This window comes from Limanda limanda, chromosome 16 (assembly GCF_963576545.1).
Source record: "Limanda limanda chromosome 16, fLimLim1.1, whole genome shotgun sequence".
NCBI lineage: Eukaryota > Metazoa > Chordata > Actinopteri > Pleuronectiformes > Pleuronectidae > Limanda > Limanda limanda.
In genome coordinates this window covers 17,361,986-17,383,334 of record NC_083651.1, presented here as the reverse complement: position 1 = coordinate 17,383,334, position 21,349 = coordinate 17,361,986, and the positions used below count along the sequence as shown (strand labels likewise).

The 21,349-nt window shown below is 40.0% G+C and overlaps 2 protein-coding genes across 2 annotated transcripts; both read right to left on the bottom strand.

The window, feature by feature from the left end:
- Positions 1–1,143: 1,143 nt before the first annotated feature.
- fap (fibroblast activation protein, alpha) lies at positions 1,144–10,087 on the bottom strand. Its single transcript, XM_061088031.1, has 26 exons — positions 10,076–10,087; positions 8,497–8,578; positions 7,900–7,989; positions 7,700–7,794; positions 7,530–7,604; positions 7,329–7,381; positions 7,082–7,154; positions 6,533–6,653; positions 6,298–6,452; positions 6,033–6,130; positions 5,772–5,901; positions 5,635–5,673; positions 5,449–5,547; positions 5,293–5,363; positions 5,138–5,191; positions 4,819–4,943; positions 4,585–4,635; positions 4,045–4,143; positions 3,483–3,552; positions 3,204–3,398; positions 3,035–3,089; positions 2,847–2,946; positions 1,943–2,001; positions 1,768–1,840; positions 1,436–1,509; positions 1,144–1,245 (listed from the first exon to the last, which is right to left on the bottom strand). Exons 1-26 carry the CDS (start codon positions 10,085–10,087, stop codon positions 1,144–1,146), a joined length of 2,250 nt encoding a protein of 749 aa, XP_060944014.1.
- ifih1 (interferon induced with helicase C domain 1) lies at positions 9,868–20,487 on the bottom strand. Its single transcript, XM_061088143.1, has 15 exons — positions 19,990–20,487; positions 19,411–19,582; positions 18,520–18,585; positions 16,756–16,982; positions 15,897–16,107; positions 14,716–14,933; positions 13,990–14,091; positions 13,777–13,900; positions 13,433–13,648; positions 12,416–12,672; positions 12,176–12,325; positions 11,913–12,074; positions 11,204–11,397; positions 11,012–11,105; positions 9,868–10,346 (listed from the first exon to the last, which is right to left on the bottom strand). The coding sequence occupies exons 1-15, from the start codon at positions 20,422–20,424 to the stop codon at positions 10,149–10,151; spliced, it is 2,826 nt and encodes a 941-aa protein (XP_060944126.1). The 5' UTR covers positions 20,425–20,487; the 3' UTR covers positions 9,868–10,148.
- Positions 20,488–21,349: the final 862 nt, after the last annotated feature.

The following is a 21,349-nucleotide window of genomic DNA, read 5'->3' as shown; positions in this document are numbered from 1 at the left end:
TTAGTTAGCTTCCGTCTCAGTCCACTGGATGGGTTTGACTTGAAAAACAACGTCTGAGTGATAAAAGCTGCTACTTTAGGTGTGACAATCAAACATGACCTCTGCCCTGACAAATAAATAGCGGCACCCAGATGTGTTTGAACTGCTGCCTCTGGGGAAACAGAAAGCTTTCTCCCATGGGCAAATCCTATTATTAGAGCAAATTAAGCAAAAATGCATAAAAACATATTTTAAATAATATTAAGCTTGAAGTGCTCAAAAATAATTGTATCGATAATTACTTTTAAGACAGAAATGAATTTTCCATTTTTTAGGTTTATATTTATGTACCTTTTCTGAATATCAATTCATTGCAAGTAAACCATTCCTTCAAATTTTGCTTGTGCCCATGTATCTAAATATTAAGGGACAATGTGGGATTTCCAAAAACAGTTGATGTATAATTTTGTTCTCTGTATCCTGGACTTGCTGCACACGACGTAAAGATGATACCTACATTGTTAAGATTTGATTTGTACATTTATTGACTGTAAAATAAGCTGTCACTGCTTTTCTCTCACGTCAACATCAGGTATTAATGCTGAAATCCCTGCATAATGAGGTGGACCTGTCTCCCTGTCGCTGAAGTTTGTTGATACGAAGAAATAATTCATCTTTTCTACCCTATATACAGATTTTCTAACTCTATATTATATCTTGAGAAAATACTCTTAAAATAAGACACTTGGGACAATTTATTTTAAGCAAAACTCAACTCTACTTAATGAGAAAAACAACGAAACCGTTTTTATTCAAACAATGTTTATTTGTCCTTCATTACAACATGACAAATGTTCCCACTCTACCCAAAAATGTAAATCAGGGCAGAGCAATTTAGATACTTTGCCATCTTATTCACAAAATGTCTTTGACTATAAATGCATGCAGTTGTATTTATTAAAATTTAAACAACACCTATCTTGAAAAAGTTCCATATAAAATACAAACTCTCATTTGTACAAGCAGTAAATATTAATTGCACATAAAAATGACAACAAGTTGATCGACCTGACGTTTCAGAATATCAGTGAGATACAGCAACACAACAGTGAACAAAAAACACTGTGGTAATCTTCATTTAAAAAGCCTTCATGCTCTTCACATCTATTTGGGATTGAGGAGACACTTCTGCAGGAAGTGACTCATGACGTTGTACATGTGATGGTAGGCCGGTCCACCGAGAGCGTGGTCCCTGTCAGTATACCACTGAAATGAACACCAAAGTCAGATTAGTTCATTCCATTTAAAATAACACACATTTAAACAATAGCCTTCATATTTGAGACCGTGCGTGACAAAACACGTTACACATGTTTTTTTCCCCCCCATTTGAAACCTGCATTAAAAATCACCATCAAGGTCAATATTAGTCCCACTTCCCCGAGCCAATATTTACCATCGTCTCAAAGTCCACCTCCCAGTACACCAGGGCTTTGGCAATCTGTGCCGCCTGCTGGAAATGGACGTTGTCTATAGGAAAGACAGTGCCGTCAGTACGTGACCCAACATCAGAGCTCAAGTTTCCATCAAGGAGAAAAACAGTCTATTTGTTCACATTACATGACATTGCATTTCATTTAGCTGACGCTTTTATCCAAAGTGACTTTTAATAAGTGCATTCAACCATGAGGGTACAAACCCAGAACAACAAGATGGCCCCACTGCCTTACGTACATTGAGGAGAACTAGGGCTGGAACAGAGTATTTGAATGACATGGTTGAACGTACCATCGGCTGTGCCATGAATCAATAGATAGTTCACATTTTTGAAGTTCTTTGCTCTGGCTGTCACTGTGGAATTCTGTTCAATTAAAGGAGATATTTTCTACAGTTAATAACACGTATCAAGTCAGAAATGTGCTGTAGTAAAAGGTTAATGCACTTGAGCTTGTGTGATATTTACTTTGTAAGCGTCTGCATTCTCTGTAGGTGTACCCATGTAGCGTTCAGTGTACACCGCATCTGCAGGAGAAAACCAATACAGCCAATTAAATGAATACAAATAACAAAATATTTATTCTAAATAAGAAAAAGCTGACTAAGGATTCTAACCTCAAGCAAATATGTTTGAGGGGTAATGTAGTTACCAAACTGTTTTCTATTATTCTGACCATGTCATAAGGTCACTGATATACTTGCTTTTAACTTTGTGTGTATCTGGAAATGTGAGCGTGGCCCCAACCTCCCCGGATGGAAACAAAAAATTGAATTGTGACTTTTCTATTTTGCACAAATTACAAATACTTTATGAACTGTATTTGTGTAGTGACTTCCCAGTTTTCTCGACCACTCAAAACACGTCACCCATTAATACAGCTGTCAGGACAATATTAGGACACTTCGGAACGGGGACTACAGGAGCCAAGCATCAATTCACCACCAGTTAGTGGACAATCCTCTCTGCCTCCTGAGCCAGAGCCGACAAAGTAAATAGAAACCATGGTGAGACTAGAGGAGGTTCCAGCATTGGTGATCATAGCACAGAAAGTCATTCGCTGAGGCTAAAGAGAGGTGACATAAGAATGTCCAGAGCCAGGGATTAGTTTGTCCTGTCTGGGCTACTGTAGAAATGTGGTGGTGCAGAGGCTGAGAAAACAAAATGACTCATTGTTTCTGGTTAAATGTTAATGAAAACACAATTAGGATTAATACATTCTATTTCCTCATAACTATACACATTGAGCTATTTGAAAGATTCTTAAAAAAGACCCAAATAAATATCTTTCCTAAATATTTTTACTGACAGAAAATTATATTATATTAAAGAAGGAATCCATCAATCCACCCACTATAGCATGTAAACTCACCATAATAATCCCACTTGGCTACTGGAGCCACTGCGATTCCACACTTGAAGACTCCAGTTCCAGCTCCCAAGGCCATTGAGGTAACATAACCACCGTATGACTGAAGATCACAATTGAGGATATTCAATGAATGCATAAAGAAACATGATAAAACAAAGATAAGCACATGAGAAATACAGAGAACTTACCCAGCCCCATATGGCTATTCTGTCTTTGTCGATAAAACCCATGTCAATGAATTTCCTATAACATAGAAATCAAGCATTATTTGAAAGAGCGCTAGAAACATATTTGGACTTTTATTTTACTTTTTTTGTATAAATAATGCATGTGAATGTCTTATTTTTTTTTTTTTACCTCACAGCAGTTATCTGATCTTCCACTTCGAAGGTCCCGAGGCGCTTGTAGACCGCGTGCATTATTTCGTCGCCCTGGTAACCGCTTCCCCTTCCATCGAAGCTGGCGATTATGATCCCGTGTGAGCTGGAGAGGTACGTGCCCCAGTTCAGCTTGAACCGGTAGCTCACCCTCTGGCTGCAGGGGCCGCCGTACCTGCACGGGGACAGAGACAGCACATTAAGAGTTGTTCACTGAATTTTTCATAAGATTAGCGCAGAGGGGGGGTTGTTCACTTACACGTCAATGAGAAGAGGGTATTTCTTTGATTTCTTAAAATTTGGCGGCAACATCATTTGATACCACAGATCTGTTGGCAAGCAAAACATAAAAGAGAGACATTTATGTTTAAACTGCATGGGGTGTCATTAGAAAATTTCAGTACGTCTTCCCATACAATTTAGTTTCTAATAATTATCAATTCTTCTGTTCCCTGAAGTCTTTAATTCAACACTAATCCACCAATTACATCACATCCTTGAAGTCTCCTAAGGAAAGACGTGACCTTTTAGATAGAAAAAAGTAAAACTTAATTTGAATTTTCTATATGATAAAATGCATGTAAATTAAATATCTGATCCATTGAAACTTATGTTTGACTTTACTTGGATGTTTGACCATCATGGTGCAGAATGGTGAATGTGCAGAGTTGAAACCTAAAAGCTGTTTTCACAGCATTTCACAAGTGAGATGTGGAAAATTTAAGCCTCCTATGCACATATGCTGAAAGTAGCCCTGTCTGTAATTATGAATATTTCTTCAAACATTTCTGGGGGGAACCTTCGAGCTTGTGTTGTCTCACCAAATCCTGCAACCTTCAGTGTGCCGTACTGCATCGTGGGCATGTGGAATTCGGACAGAACATTTCCCAAGTCCTTGTTGTCTTCAAGGATGGACAGCTCTGTAAAAAGAAAAAAAAAAGGGAATAACCACTAATCACATTAGAAATTATAGATGTGCACATGTAACTATCACGTGTGATGACAGCCTTTGAGACAGAAAAACTATTTAACTGCTACGAGACCTTACTTTTGATTCTTTATTTCATTTCTTTTGATTCTTTATTTGTTTACTGTTTTGTTTTACTGTAACCAAGACTGGATCCATACCAAAGCCACATGTAAATTCTGTAATGGGAAATCTTAATCCATCAAAAAAATACCGTGTATTCTATTGTGTGCAGCTGTGCATTTTCAAAAATATTTTACACTAGATTATCATTTTTATACAAAGATATAAACACAAAACTAGATTATAATTGCTGTAAAATTATGCAATTCTAGAAAATAAATCACCCACTGTCCTGGGGTGAGTTAATGAAACTTGTTGCATGTTTACGTACCTGCACCTGGGCCCCTGTTGTCCATGAGTGTGTAGAGGGGCAATCCAGGTCCTGGCAAGAACAAAAATAGAAAACATACAAACAGTTGATGACACATCAGGTCTTTTGTGTGACTTCAGACATGATTATTTTAGCTCAGATTATGGTTCACCGATGCTACGCACCACAGATGACTTCCTGCACGTTAACCATAGATGAATCACTGCTTAAGAGAAGGTGGTGGGAGTAACTGACCGTAGCAGTCCATTCGGTAGAAAGAGGCGTCCAGGCTGAAGTAAGCCGAGTTGTACTGACACCTGTCCTGGTTCAGGTCGCAGGTGAGGCACTGAGGGGCAGAGGAGCTGCTTCCAATCAGAAGTCTAAAGAACAAACAAGCAGCAGCACATGTCGGTCACTCAGTTCGTGTTACTGCCGTAATATTATATCGTTACTATCGTTAATTCATCCCAAATCTGCCCCCTGTCTTCCAGGATTCCACGAAAACCATGATTACATAATGAAGAAAAGGGAAAATTTGATTAAACAAATGAGATCAATAAAAAGATTGACTTACTTGTAAAGATGTCTATTTACGGCTATGCCTTTGTACTCGTTGCTCACGTAATATCTGTGGAAAAGAGTTTAAATGAGGCTTTGAATGCGTTTTACTGGCAAATATGCTTTAAGGTTTATGGAGTTTTCTCGGAAATGTATGGGGTCATCACTCACATGGCATCACTGGTTAATTTTGAGATGTAGATGACTTCCCACTTCCCAGAGGTGATCGGTGTCGCTTTGCCCTTAACGACACAAAACCCACAGTGAACATGACGTAACGCTCGCGACAAAATACAAGTGACTTTTTGCATTGTTGAAAAGACTTACATCTTTTATATAATGGATGTGCTTGTAGCCCTGAGTGTCGCTCATCACTTTGTAGAAACTGAGTTTATCCTCAGCAAAGAAAAGAGGTAAAGGCACATACTGGGGGAAAAAAAAGAAATATTTTATGGTTATCCATCAAATCAAGTGCTGAGGATCAATAGATGGTGATAACCTTTGGAAACTCACATGGCCGACCCAGCCGGTTTTGCTTGTTTGCTCAAAGTTCTATAGAGAGAAGAGATGTTGATATATTATATTCTGTTAATCGGCATTTACTTGCATGAGCATTTTATGCTTGAGATCCTCAGAGGAGTGACAGATACCTGCATTTCTCTCCAGATGGTTCCATCGAGGTCATAGATCTGCACGACCACGTAATTCTGCTTCCTCGTGAGCCACTGCACCGCGAAGCGTTCGTCTGTAACCCAGGTCACTGAGCACAAAATGTGATCACTGAGTAGAAGGCAACAGAAAGCGACAGGGCTTTCACATAAAGGCAGACCGTGAAGATGCTGTATTTGACTCATGCTTTGAAAAAACGTGGAGGGATTTAAGTCTTGCTGCAAACTAGAGAATCTACAGACCCTGAAGAAACGGACGCAGGAGCCGGCACCTGTGTGCGGAGGGTTGGATTCCTGGTGTCAACCACAAACAGTTTCACCTTGGTCAGGGTCGATCCAGCCTTCACCAGACACAATATATTACACATTCGTAATGAATAATCACATTGTGTGGAGGATGAATTGTGATAAGGACAACGTTAACAGAGAAGTTACTAGAAAATGTGTGCATTAAACTTTAAATTGTGATTTTCAGTGTAAATTATTATATTAATATTTGTTATCCCACCTTAGGGTACGGTACAGCCACGGTTTGAGGATATTGCTCCGATCCATACCAGGAGAACTCCACTTTGTGAACATCTGTATCATTTAACTCCAGATAAGAAAAGAACTTCCCGGTTGACGACCACCATATTGCCCCGTTTGATGCAAACACTTCCTCTGCGGAAAGAACACAACTCAATGATCATCTGACGTACACATGCCACATGGACACCTCTGAAACAGTTCCTGTCACTCACCCTCATACACCCAGTCAGGGATGCCATTGAGGATCTCATCCTTTTTTCCATTGTGAGTCACTTGGATGGCTTCAGCAGTGACAACAGGTTTGTAAAAAATGTTGAAGTCTGAGACGTAAACCTGCGTTAAACAATTTTAGATTATTAATTTGACAGTTTTTGAGGATTTTATCTAAAAACATGTTCCAAATCCGACTGATACAACAATGACCCAAACCTTTAAATACAAACTTAAGACATGACAATATATATTGATTTCATGTATATATATATATATATATATGAAATCAATTATTCTATTTCAGGTTTCCTTGTAAAAACTGCCTTTATTATTGGCTCATTTACAGTATATTGTCTGTTGATTAGCACTGTCCATAAGCAAATTAATAAACAAATGACATGAAATCCACAAATCTATGAATGTACTCATAAATGTACTTCATCAAGTATCCTTTATTCATTTGTCTAACGCAATCATCCCATTTTGCCTCACCCACAGGCAAAGTGTATTTCAAAACTGACGTAGCAAAATTGATCATTTAAACTCACATATTGGCTTCCTGTTGGCGCCCAGGAGAAGTACTGAACCACAGTTGGAAGATTCGCAGGCGTAACAAATGTCCTGAAATGACACATGGAAATGATCGCAGGTCATGATCACTCACTTCATTGTGAAGTGTCTGTTGATTTAACGTCAGGGAAGAATTAAACATTATCACCCTAGAAAATAAAATCACAGTTTCTTGAATTCTTCTTTTTCAGAGTGAATCTGTCACATTAAAAGATGGCTACTTACGAACGCTCCCTGTCATAGATGGTGTACGAGGCCGTGTATGAATGTCTCCATTTCTGTAGGATATTAAACACAAGACTTTTTCAGACTTTAATAAAGTTTCCTATGATTAAATTGACATTTACAGTGGACAACTAGAATTGTCAAACTTTTGCAAAAACAGATATAAAGCAAACTGGAGAACATTCTCCAGAGGTTTCTGACCTCTGTGAAATTGCTTTCAAAAGCGACGTATATATAATCACCAGACAGCATGTAATTTCTGGCATCCACTTGGTCCTACAGTGAAAATGATAGTGGAAATAGTAGTATTAAACGATAATTCCACATTGATAAAACAGTGTTATTATTTAGAAAGTATTTAGAGTTATTACAAAGGTTGTATTGCTCAAATATATTGACTCCTCCTTTGTTTCTGCGTTGTGGAGAAAGATACTCCCGTCGCTCGCTTTATGCAGATATTCTGTATCTGCACATTTAGAAGGACAACAAATATGCATGTGAGAGATTTGTACACAACATGAGGATTCACATTATGTATACTTGTATATTGAGACATGACTGGCGTTGATACCTGATATCCAATATAAACCGTAGGATCTCCATCTTATGGTGTCATTGAAGTAATCCTCGAAGGCGTACGGCCTTTTGATGGCAGCGGACTCTGAAATTACAGGTAAGCTGCATTAATGCGATGTAGGACCAGCGAAATGTGAGAGACTTGACTGGTACATTGTTTTCAAGTGAAATCTGGAATGAAAAAATAAAAAAAACTCCGTCACACGGTGGCGCTGTTTGCACTGCAACTCCGAGGAGCCGAGATTTGACAACGATAATAAACACAAAGCATATTATGGTTTTCCTGGTCTGTCAGTTGAGGGAAGCCCAAAAAAATAACCACAAATATAGGCAACATAACAAATTAACAACAAAGGAATAGTAGACGTTTTATAGATGATAATATTATCCATCTGTTAACATTGTTTTATAAATTATACGATTTTTTGTTTTGTTATTATAGCCCCACCTAACAAGCAGCACACACACACACACACACACACACACACACACACACACACACACACACACACACACACACACACACACACACACACACACACACACACACAGAGAGAGAGAGAGAGATGGAAGAGAAAGGAGTTTAACTTACTGCTGAAATAGACTGATGGGATTGTGATCAACGTGATGACGACAGCCGCCCCTACCACCGCCAACAGCACCCTGTTGCAGACCTGTGAGGTGACACACACACACACACACACACACACACACACACACACACACACACACACAAACAAAAAGACACAAACACGGACACACACACACAAGTTGAAAAATTAATGTCTAAAACCACACACGTTTTGACTTTAATGCAAATCCATTCATCTTTAAAAAAGTGACTTTATCACTGTCTGTTGTTCACAAACTGGTTTCCACCAGTGAAGCGCACAGTAGAGTAATAGATTACTGACCATGGTGCAGATGCAGTCGCTGTGAAGTTCTCTCTCTGCTCAGTAATCCTCAGAGACTGGTGCTGGCGTTTGAGTTTGAAGACACTTTAAACTAAATACATCTACAGACAATTCACTCTTAGTGAAAACGGCCGGAGCAGTGAGTTTGGAGCAAATGTGGCCACATGAGAAAAAACTGATCCTCTTCCTTATTCTCCCTCTTCCTCGCTGCATTCCTGAGCGCAGCCCGACTCAGGCAGGCGGACAGTGATGAGTCCCTGAAGTCTGAACTTTCCAGGAGCGCACAAACTTGCTGCTGCTTGGGAAGTGGCTCTAGGAGCGAGGGCGCAACAAGTCAGATGTGAGAGCGCACAGCCACAGTCAGGCTGGAGAGATTTCCTCCTTCTACCCGACTCGTGCGTGTTTACATCAGTTGTTCAATTAAGTTAATACATTTTTTTGTTGTTTTTTACCATCTGAGCCAATTGCGATGGGAATGGTTTTATTAAATTATGGATTAATTGATAATTAAATAAAAGCAATAGAAAAAAATACATCTATATAGTTGGGGGTCGAGTCTTTGTTATTATTAGCTAGTGGTGCTATATCATCACATCATTATATCTATAAATTTCGCTGATAACAATCAGTCTGACAGATCTAAAATAAGATACAACTGTTTCTGGTCTCTGGTTCTGCTGGTTTCTTCCTATAACACTTTTTTTTTTTTTTTAAATCTAGCTCTGTTTGCTCGTTGTGGCCTTACAATGTAAATAATAATAATTCTCTTTGTATAACACTTCATCTAAACAAGTGCTTCACAAAAATGAAGTGCCATGTGTTATGATTTGGTTCTACACAAATAAATCTGAGTAGAGTTTGTATGTGTTCCACTAATCTATACTAAGTGGGAAAGAAGACTTCTATAAATAGCTGTGACCGGCTCAGTAGTTGTGACTCATAAATGTTGGATATCATAGAAACTCATCAGCATCTGTTTGTCTGCATGTGTGATGACAGGTGGGCTCCGAGGGGCTTTCATTGGCTCCCATCTCATGAGACTTCAGGGCTTTGAGAGGAAATTTATTTATTTTCCCAGTTCATTTTCTACCACAGAGGCACATTCAGGATCGTAGCAACATTTCACCTTTAATTCCAGCCTCTTAGTAGGACATCTACATTTGACGTGCAAAAGTTTAATACATTTGTCGGAAAGACACAGGGAAATGTTAAATTGTTAAGCTCCAGTTCAGACGTGGCTCCCTTTAACAGTCTGACTTTGTGATGCATAGTTGAAAATACAACAATTTCTGAGTTCTCTCATCTACCAACATTTCTAAATTGCTTGAATTCAATTAGTGTCGTCCTCGTCAGAGCTGCTGGCCATCTGTCTGGCTTGCTCAGCATAGTCGAAGGCAGAAAACCTGACGGCCAGCTTGCTCCACTTGGTGCAGTTGGCAATCGTCTTTCCGTTGAGCGTCACCACGAAGTTCTGCACGTTGAGGCAGGGGCACTCGATGCCATGGTACACCATCATCACACCCCATCCCTGCAGAGGAGGACAGTGGTTCAAATGATTAAGGGATGATGTGGTAGTATATACATGTATGTCTATCTACGAACAACACAAATCAATGGTTATATTTATGCCATTTGGTGGCAACAGCTGTATATAATCCAGGAGAAAAAAGCTTATTCTAGTGTAAACGAATGATCATTGCTCATGTCCTTCTTTTCTCTTAATCCATTTTAAAAGTCAGGAGTAGAACATTGTAGATAGAACTAGCTCCTCTGTACAATGGTCCTGAAGTGCAACTCACCAAAACAAATGAAAAAACAGAGCAGAAAATTACCAAAAAACATCAACAAATTCCAAAACAAACAAATTACGGGAAAGGTACAGGTACCTGCTATCAATAGCTTATCACTGACTGGGTGGAATCACTGTCTGTCTTTTTAACAGGAAGGAAATTTGTTGACTACAAATATTTTGGAATTTGTTGTTGTGTTTCGTTGTTGTGTTTTGGGATTTGTTGTGTTCTACTGTTATGAAGTGCACTTCAGGGCCACTGTACTGAGCGCTGGTCTGCTGTAGTAGTTTACCTCACTCTCAGCAAGTACGAAAATATGGGTTATTTCAAAACATTTTGAATCAGCCATTCAAAAACTAATTTTGAAACAATACCAACAACTAAAATCCTGGATTACATTTACCTTCCCACATTTCTTGCATGCTATGACGCCTTTGGTCTCCAAATCCAGAGGTGTCTCTTGGGGAGAGGGGTTTTCTCTCTCGATGAAAAGTTCACTGTAAAAAAAATCTAGTATAATTAATTATTCAAGATGATTTAATTCACTTAAAGTAGCAGTATAATGGGAATGTACATTTTAAATTGTAAATGGTACCTAAACTCTTTAGTAACATTGACTCTGTGCATGCTCTCGATGACCTGGATGTCGTCACCGTTGCAGACATGTTGGCTGCAGCCTCGGCAGGTAAATTTCACGTCCGATGGACTCTCACTCTTCATCTTTTTCTGCTTCTTCTTTGCCAATATCACCCTCTTCTCGGTTAAAGCTTGAAATTGAAAATCTATGATCTGAGAAAAAGGGGAGGAAAAAAAAATCACTGAGAACAGTCTTACAGCCACAAAGACATAAAAATAATACTAGTCTGCCCCCAGTTTAATGCTTCCAGACCTATTTGAGGTCACACTGACCTTTGACAACTGAAATTGAATTAATCAATCTATGAGTCAAAGTGACAACTCACAGATTTAATATGTTGTCTTTTTTGGAACACATTTTTTGGGAGGCCACCGTGACCTTTGTCCACTCAACTTTAACTTTAACATTCTTACGTCCAACTGAAATCCTGATGGCTGTCCATTATTCACAAGAACATGAGGTCACCTCAATATTGACCTTTGACCTGCAACCACTATATTGTAATCAGGTCTTTCAGATATGTTGCGTTCACAAGACCAAAGTCATAACTATTTTGTGAGGTCACAGTGACCTTGACCTTTAAACACCAAAATCTGATCAGTTCATCCCTCAAGACGTTTTTTGTAGATATTGTGTTCACAAGAATGGGACGGACCCGCCCACAAACCTGTTTTTTATAGTCCGCTTGGTCTAAGGCTCTGATGTTCTCAATGGCTTTGTTCATCATCTTCTTGCGGTACTCATTGACCCACTCCTTCTCAGCAACCCCAGAGTTCTTGACATCGACCAGAGTGTAGGTGCTGTCCTCAGCTCTCCCTCTACCTTCAGCCTGCAGAGGGTAAAGACTGAGTCAGTACAGACATTGTAACTACCTGAATTACTCAACAGCAATAATCAACAGGCTCTGACTCATTTACTGCCATCACTAACCTGAATCATAGAAATCTCATTGGTCACAAGGCCGTACCGGATGACAAAATTGCACGCCGCTATGTCCAAACCTTCCTCAGCCACCGTGGTGGCAATCAGCACGTTGACATCTCCTTTGTGGAAGTTTTTCAACACGTCCCTTTGTTCTGCCTGATTGACACAAATGTGATGGGAAGTGTAAATTGGATTTTAGGTGCACATGGTGTTGGGAGTAGAATAGTGTTTGCAGTGTGTACTCACAGAGGTCATTGGTTTGACAACACTCTGGTCTCCTCCTCCAATCACATACGCGGCTTTCACTCCTATGTCAGCAAACTTTGGGTTTTCCTGAATCCAGTTGCTTAGAGCGATGGCACTGATGCGTGTTTTGGTGAAAATGATCCCCCTGGCCTCCTCCCTGCTGCTGAACTCATGCAGGATTTTACCTCTCAGCTTTGACAGGCTGTCATTTTCATACTGTGGATTCCCCGCAAGAGTCTGCAGCTCTTCCTTGTTCTCTGCAGGACACAGATTTGAAAGAAGAAGTCCAGTTTTCATTTAGTTTTAGAGGTTAAAGGCATAGCTCCATGTGTTGGCTTTCTGTCTGGGAGTTACATAAGAAGATTCCTAGCATTCTCGTGCCTGTCGGGTAAATGTATTGCTACAGCAAGCAGGTGGGTAGCTTAGCTTAGCAATAAGACTGGTGAGTAGCCTAAATCCACTTGCTCATGGTTAAAAAGACCTTCTTATTTTTTAAACTTTGGTTTGTGATCAGAAAAACGTGTTCCGGACTATAACATTTCACATGAACACCGTCTCAAGAAGAAAGAACTCAAAAATGTGTATACACAAGTTGTTAATGTCATGACAGACGTTTTTATGATTAAAATGCATGTTTTAAATAATTCACATTATTTAAAATTAAATTCCTGTCACACCTAATTCTTTTTTCTTTGTTATAAAAAATAATGATTCACTATAAAATCAATCAAATCAAAGAATTATATTTCTATATGTGATTAATCACTGAGTGACTACTAGAGGTGTGCATCTTCACTAGCCTCATGATTTGAGCTTTAAAAAGTATTTTAGATTGTTACTGTTATTTCAAGTTTGAAAAATAAGGTTTTCAATTCAGAAATCTGACTACAACACTCAGTCTATAACAGAGGTCAGTGCTCTCCACACTGATTCAACTTTCAGCTACATCTTCCTTCCTACTTTTCAGTTTTCTTGTCAATACACCAAGTCTGTGTGGCAGAAGTTTCCATACTGTACCTTTAAACAAATTGAAGAGGAATCTCTCAGTGTCTGTGATCTGTATGATCTGCATGTCATCTGGGTTCATTTTTGTATGTATCTCCTTCTCGTAGTATTCATTCAGGACTTCCAAGGCGTCGCACATGCGGATGATGTTGCTGAGATTCAGCGCCTCGCTGTACCGTCGCAGGTATTCTGCACAAACCCGTACTTTGTGATCTTCCTTTGCTGCAGCTAAAAAAAGGAATGAAATCGGTGTTAGATTCTGAAAAGTCCGGTGGTATGTTAACATGTTACTTCACAGGGACAAGGGTTAGTAATTGAAGATGAGAATCCTAATTCATGTGATAAGTTCTACGCACCTTCTCGCTCCGTTACAACAATCCATTGTTCATAACGCTGGGAACCGAGGTCACAGTTGGTGCTCAGATCTGCATGAGCGTGAATGGCATTCATGATTTTCTTAATAACATCACCGAAGGGATCCTGAAAAAGATATCCAAGACCTCACGACTTGTAATGACAGTCCCAGAGAAACTTGTTAAAATGGCAACTCCACTGTGAAACAAACGTACCTCCATTCTGTCTTCAACACTTAGAGTCATTTTATTGGGAGACTTTTTGCAGTCCCCAAGGCTGCTCGTCATGATTTTGGAAGCGTCCAGGTTTGCACAGATCTGTGACACAAACACGGATTTATGGTGGTGAATGAATCAAAATACATATGTCTGTTTCAACCAAATGTCTGCATGTGTAACACTGAGTTAAAAACCGAAAGGCTGTTTTCAATTTTCTCTTTCTATCGTGGCAGTAGGAAAGTTTATGGCTGCCCCGTGTGCATGAGCAGGGTGGAACTTTGGAAGCAGCTCAACTGGATAAACAGAATTCTTGATAAACAATGCGGAGAAAGTAGGGAACGGCTTTGTTGAAGAAATGAAACCACAAAAAAGAAACTCATACGGTTGATAGTGACACATGACTATTCTAGTAGTTGACCAAAGCTGTGAAAAGAAATACTCCCTCAGACCATAAGTTTAACACAATAAGACCATATAAGGACAACACATAATTCTGTTACGTTTGTACACGTCAAATAAATTTAGACTGACTCCAAATGTAGAAAGTAGAGACGCATAATCCATCTTTTTATACAGTCTATGAAATTGTCACATCTGTTTTAAGGGCAGATTTATGTTTACATGGTTAATGTGAATATATATTCAGTTTTTTGCGGCTAAATCTAGCATCACATTCAACGAAATTAGCTAATATTCTGTCCGCATAGACTGATGTGCATTTACTCGCAGAATGTGCTCCACCGCCTTCTTCATATTGTTGGCTCCCCCGACCCCGGGTGAAGCAGTCAAGCCAAGTATCTGAGGAATGGGCACAATCTCCTTCTGCTCCTTCTTCATCTTTTCATTCTTGTGCTTCTGCTTCAGGTAGCGCATCATTATGTGGTTGTAGACTTCTCCTTTCTGGGTGTGGTGACACTCATCTATGATAATCAGTGTCAGATCTACAGAGGCAGAGGAAAACAAAAATGTTACATTAACGTATTGTATGTGACGGAGAGCAATCTTTTTGATAAAGTCCTTGTTGAGTAAGATTACTGCTTGCTTTGAAAACAAGAGCTTATACATTTCTGTTTTTGTCACAGGAACAATAATGTCCTTAGATAGAATTACTCACATCTTTAGAAAAACAATAATCTTCTCACCCAAACACGCCTACTTTATTGTTATTCGTTTAAGTTTCTTAAATAAACAGGGATGATTGTCCCTCACAGATTATAGCATCCCTCTGTAAGAATGATCCTCCCACACAAGCCAGGATTTTTCCAGGAACTTTTGACGCAGGACTTCAAGCCACAAAATAACACTTGCTGGAAAAACTCTCTGCTCCCAAAAATAACTTGAGCTACTGTGTCTTTCACAAAAAAAGTGCCCAGCAGCTCGTATACGCGACTCACAATCATTCACATTTACATGTTCACTCAGAGTGATACAAATGTGTCCCCCGAGAGACAGAGCACGGAGAGTGGCAGCTTGATGTGCTGTGGGTGATAGAAGCTCTCATGTGAATTTGATCAGCCACACACTGATGGCTTGAACAGACGTGTGGCCTGGAAACCAGGAGCTAGGATGAAGAAGAAAAAAAATAAGGACACGCTTTCAGGCGTTTCAGCAAACAGCATATGTTCCACTGAGATGGCTAGTCCACCTTGGAGTGGAGAGTGCCAACAGGAGTGAAGAGCAGAGCTGGAATACTTTGACAAGAGGCTGTCAGGTATCATCAGGGGAGATGAAGCGGAGATGAGGTGTTTTGCTCCAAAGCCTGTCAGTGTCTGTGGTTTGAGCCTGGACAGACTTTAGCTAAAGGTTTTAAGAATCCTTGCTCATTAATGGGTTTCGTGAGATCGATTTGACTGAATCTAAAGAAAAAAACGGAAGGAAAACCCCTTGTTTTTAAGAGAGCATACCGCTTAACTTCACGCCCTCGTCCTCTCCTGTGATAGACCTCTCCAAGTGGTTTTCCAGAATCTGGGCTGTGCAAATGACGACATCATTTTTCTTCAGGATCTCCGTGAAAGAGATTTTGAGCTGGCAGTCTCCGCTGACTCGCTCCACTTTGTATGTGGGCTTCAGAAAAGGCTGGAACTCTGCGGAAAAATGCTGCTCGACGAGAGGAATCTGCAGGGAAACAGAGCAGATCCATTTTTTTATACAATAAAGGTGCAGCTTCATTAAAAGACAAAGAAGAAACACAGTTAACTAAATGTGAAAAATGTATCTATGGCTACAAATGATTTTGAAAGTGGTTTTTCTCGACCATAATAAGTGCAGTGTTAATGGATTTTTTGACAGCAGTGTTGTGCATATGTGCTTAACTTTTTTTTAACTTTGACAGGGGCTAGGTTTCAATTTAATTGTGCAATGATTCATAAGTTTCAATTGTTCATTGTTTCTCAAGGAGGAGACTCAACAATAGCCTGAGGTATTATTCTATTATTTCTTGTACTGAAGCAAGAATCACTAGGGTGAGTTTCAGTCACATACCATCGCTATTTTTTCAACTAAATAGTTTCATAGCAAGAAAATCTTCTGGAAGAAATGTGAGAAGTGATTATTTTCCCACTGCAGAGGAGATCAAATGAGCCAAATAGTAACAAAGTAGAGGGGAAATCTAAACCTTGTGGGTTGTAACTTGTGGCGAGCTGACCCACATGTGCAAACTGAGTGAAAGATAAAATGTTGTCTTTGGATGTGAAGGGGACAGAAGTAGGCTACCGTAACAGTACAAAGCAATAAGTCAGGAACACCAGACTTAGGCCGCGGTACCTTGTTCACTAGCACGACCACTTTCCCCGACTGCCCCTCGGCCCTCCTGCCGTCCAGATGTTCTTTGGTAATATAAACTGCAACTCGGGTTTTACCGCTTCCTGTCGGGAGGCATATAATGATGTTTTTCCCCTCCAGGGCAGGTCTTGCTACATCCATCTGATAATCTCGCAGTTGAATATCAGTGCTCTCCGGGCCTCTGGCCGCTGCTTCTGGGACAGTCCCGTCTGTGAAGCAGAGCAGAGGTTCAGACGAGACAAAACTTCTGTCCGTGTCAGCAAACCCACAATTACAGGCACTGGCAGCAAGAAAATGCTGTGCCAGTCACTGTTGGTGGTTTTGGTTTTGTACTGGAATGTTTGCTCACTGCTGCTATTAAAAATACTAAATTAACTTGAGTGGAACACCTATAAAACAATGTGTTATGGAGTGAGGACGTGCACACCTACAAGATAGGCCAACATGTGCAGCAGATGCTATCGTCCATGTACAAATATGTCTTTTTTCCTCACGAATGTAAAACTATAATTCACCAACCTACTGTGACAATTTAACAGACCTCAGATTTTTCGAAAAATACTCCAACAGCTGGGACTAATTTCCTTGCACAAGCTCACATCTGTAATTATTTTTTTATCATTCCCATTTGGGGGAATTGCCAGTGGTGTATGACTCCATCATGTGATTTTCTGTAACGTTTTTTTATTGACAGCAAACTTTCTCCACTTCAGTCTGCCTTTCAGTTGCTGCCGAGCTGTGACTCACTCGCTGTCCAGGACGTGGAGACATCATGACTAAGGAACCCTTTCCCCTCAGCTCCTCTCTCTAACATCTCCGCCCCTCGTTATGAGTTCAAACCCCCACATCAGCATATTTTTTCTCTCAGCTCAGCTTTTAATTTTCCCTCCCAGAGGTTAAAGTTGCTGTTATAAGCAACTACATTAAGTAGACACCTCTCTGCTCGACGGAAAGATAGAGCTTTAACAACAATAGGAAGTAAACATCGGCCGGTGAAGCCCCCCCTCGGCTTTTACCAGCAGTTCCCAGACATTCCACTTATTAGAGAAGGGAAGTCAACAATCAGCTGTGTTTGATGGAAGGAGAGAAAGAGCCACGGGCCTGTTTGACGATATGATTTGGTTCAGTGAAACTCATTTCAGAAGGGCACACAAATAATTCTGCCTATGCAGCTCTCCTCACAGACGGGTGAAACCATCTCACATGTGATCTGTGCTGTCAACAGTCAGTGTTTATGGTACAACTCAAATGCATGGGATGAACTGGACTGTAACCACACACGTTTTCCGTTCATTGCTACTCTCTTGTTAGTCCACATAATAATAACCGTGCAATAAAAAAGGTGACGCTGATGCAGAAACTATTGAAATGATCAAAGAACGTTGGCCCAGTGTAAATCAGGAGGTGGAGAGCAGGGCCCCCCGACTTCACAGCAACTTGAATAAAATGTTTTCCTTTACATTTTTCCACAATATGGAGTCGGCATGTGGTTTACATTTGAAGCGCTGTCCTCTCTGACCTCTATGCGGTTGATTATGGTACACACATGGAACGTATTCTTTGGTGTCAGGAAGGCAACGCTCCACTTTTACACACACAGCCTGTATGATACTATAGATCCATTCATTGTAGAGACGTGTTTGGTTTTTGTGTGGGATCGACCGGGGGCAGAACAGCAGCAACCTGTTCAGGTTATTGACATAATTCAAATACAATATAATCTCAGGGGAGCGAAGGTTGAATCACCTGATCGTGAAGGCTTTGGGCTTTTTGGCAGTTGTTCGTTTTCAGTGCTCGCTCCTGTGAAAAGTCCTACAGAAAGATAACAGTCCAAATGTAAAAATCACAGGCGAGAAACACAGGAGATACATCGAAACCAATGCACTGTTAAAGGGTCAGTTCACCCAAAATACCAAATACGAAACAGTATCTGTCTGTGAGGTTTCTGTTGCGTCTCGAATACAAGAGAGGTGAACAATACAAGGGGATTTCCTGAAAGCATTATCCTGTTATTTTCTGCAGTATCATTACTGTAATATTATCTTCATTTTCATGGGCAATAATTAATTTGCATGAGTAATTTCTAATACTGCTCTATTCCTATTTTAGTCTAGTTTTTAGTTCATGGCTTTATATTTTTGTTACTGATCTTACTTGTATCTGTAAACATTGTCTTGTTACAAATAACAGGTCTTTACTTACTCTGCATTGCAATTGATGTTTTTATTTGTATTTGTTTTTCATTTAAATAAATATATTTTCATCATCTTATCATTGTACAGCATTTGTGCCCAAAATAAAAGCATCGAGGACATATCTTAATATTATTACAACTTTTACACTATGTATTAATTGTACTAATATACCCTCATATCTACGTACAAATACATTATATTGAATTAATAAGAATTTATTAAATGTTGATATATAGGATATGAATGATGCAACATGCAACTTCACCACTAGATGTCACTAGTTTCTACACACTGAAACTTTAAAGTTTGTGAGCTCGAGTTAAAGTTGGAATAAGAAAGGTGGCTGCACTCGTCAAGAACCTGTTCAACAGATCATTCCTTAACATTTCAGCACAAGTAACATTCCTTAACATGGGTGTGTGCTCCACTGAGGTTTCACCACCTTCCTTGTTGCAGTCAGGTGACCCTCCCGTCAGCTCATACAGGGACTGATGCTCAGTCTCACGCAAGATGTTGAGAAATTTTGAGAACCACCCCGGTCGACCTCTCACGATGCCTCTCAGAAGTTCACGGGCTCCGCTCCTGGGTCCTCTGCTTGTTGTTTCAGCATTAATCTGCAACATGACGGACACAATCAAATGGATTAGACATGTTGTTATGCAATCATCAAGGAACTGTAACAGCTTTAATCTGCAGCATGATGAACACAATCAAATGGATTTTGACTGGTTGTTATCCAATCGTCAGGGAAGTGTGGTGTCCTGCAAAGCTGAGCAGGGCATTAGTCTGCCATCTTGTGGCCAGAGTCGAGTCAGAGGAAGTGCAGGAACAAAAGTTGTGTAAAGAGTGCAGTCCTGCATGTGTTGACATGTTGTGACTTATTGTGAATGGCTGCTGTGGCCTCTTGAGACGGATGCACTCATAGAATAAAAAGTATTTATTAAATGACTACTAGTTGAATAGAATAAATCGTCATTAGTGGTTTTACATGTGACTCTCACTGTCAATCTCACCCACTCACAATCTCGGAGTCCTCTTTGGTGACCAGGCCTTCAGCGAGACAGTGCACACACACCTCCTCGGTCTTCATCTGGACGAGACTGGGGGATAGTAACTGGATGAGCCGGACACACTGATCATTCTCTGCCTCCACCTCAGGTTCGGGGAGCTCGGACTGGATGATGTCCGCAGCATAATCGCAGCCTGAGCTCACCAGCGCGTCCACAAAGGCCCGGAACCAGCCGGCGGGATGTGGCCTCCTGAGGACCGCGTCGATGAGCAGGTCGGCGGCCGCTCGGTTCCCCTCCGCCTTGGCCTTCTGTCGGATGAGGTCCCTCTCCTCTGGGCCGATGAAGTGCACATGGTCCAGGAGCGGCTGCACCTCCACCAGCTGCTTCAGCCTCGGCCTGATGTCTCCAATGAAACTCTCCCAGGCTTCGTCTGCGGCAGAGGCCATGGTGACTGCAGCCCAGCGCTGATGTCCACTGATCAAAATGGATCAATGTTCCTGTTGAAATAAAAACTCTTTCAGTTTCGTTTCTCCAAAACAGACCGGAAATTAATGTGGCCACTAGATGGAGATATTGTTCCATCTGCACACACAAGTTCATATGAAACATTTTCAACTGTTTTCCATTGTGCAATAACTATGATATATAAAAGTATATATTATTATACAGTTGCATGTACAAATATGATATATATAGCTGTTATGCATAATAATTATAGATACGTTTCTGGACATACTGTACATATCTAATGTTATAATTATATATAAAATAATATTTATAAAATTACTTTTATCATTTATTTTTATACGTTACCCTAATTTGTATTGGTATCAATATATGAACAAATGTACATTTAATTATCAACAAGTAAATAAAATTGTAATATTTTATGTAAATTATTTTCTGTGCCATTCTTATTACCGACCTGACCTACTCTTCTTGTCCGACACTTTTCATTGTTACTTTGACCCTTTGTTTAAAGTCCAGTGTGTACGATTTAGGCTAAAGTGATCTATGGTAGAAAGTCTATATAAAATATTGTTAGGAGCCAGCTCTGCGTTGCATTCCTGTACCAGCTCCCTCTGTAACAACACAATATTGTGATCTTATTTCTTTTAGGAAGAATTTGGAAGGGCTTACACGTCCACTCTTCTAACTCCCATGCTGCACCTGTGAAGGACAAATTTAACTTTTCCTGTTATTACAGATCCATTTATTTAGGCGACCTCTGGCAATGCAGAGTAAAGCTGTGCTCAACCTGCGATGAGGTCTAATAAGAGTAATTTGAGGCACCAGTTTTACAGCACACAGTATCACACTCAGAGGGATATTATACCTCCTACTTCACTGTATATAATTACAGCTGTAGTT

Excerpts from the sequence above, each read along its gene's own strand:
- fap (XM_061088031.1), bottom strand. Across the intron at positions 7,990-8,496 it reads CCCATCAGTCTATTTCAGCA|AGTCCGCTGCCATCAAAAGG; the intron begins GTAAGTTAAACT and ends CTGTAATTTCAG. Across the intron at positions 6,453-6,532 it reads CCCTGACTGGGTGTATGAGG|AGGAAGTGTTTGCATCAAAC; the intron begins GTGAGTGACAGG and ends TTCTTTCCGCAG.
- ifih1 (XM_061088143.1), bottom strand. The coding sequence starts at position 20,424 with ATGGCCTCTGCCGCAGACGAAGCCTGGGAGAGTTTCATTGGAGACATC. Across the intron at positions 16,983-18,519 it reads CCCAAAGCCTTCACGATCAG|ACGGGACTGTCCCAGAAGCA; the intron begins GTGATTCAACCT and ends TCTGCTTCACAG. Across the intron at positions 12,075-12,175 it reads ATGAGATTTCTATGATTCAG|GCTGAAGGTAGAGGGAGAGC; the intron begins GTTAGTGATGGC and ends TACCCTCTGCAG.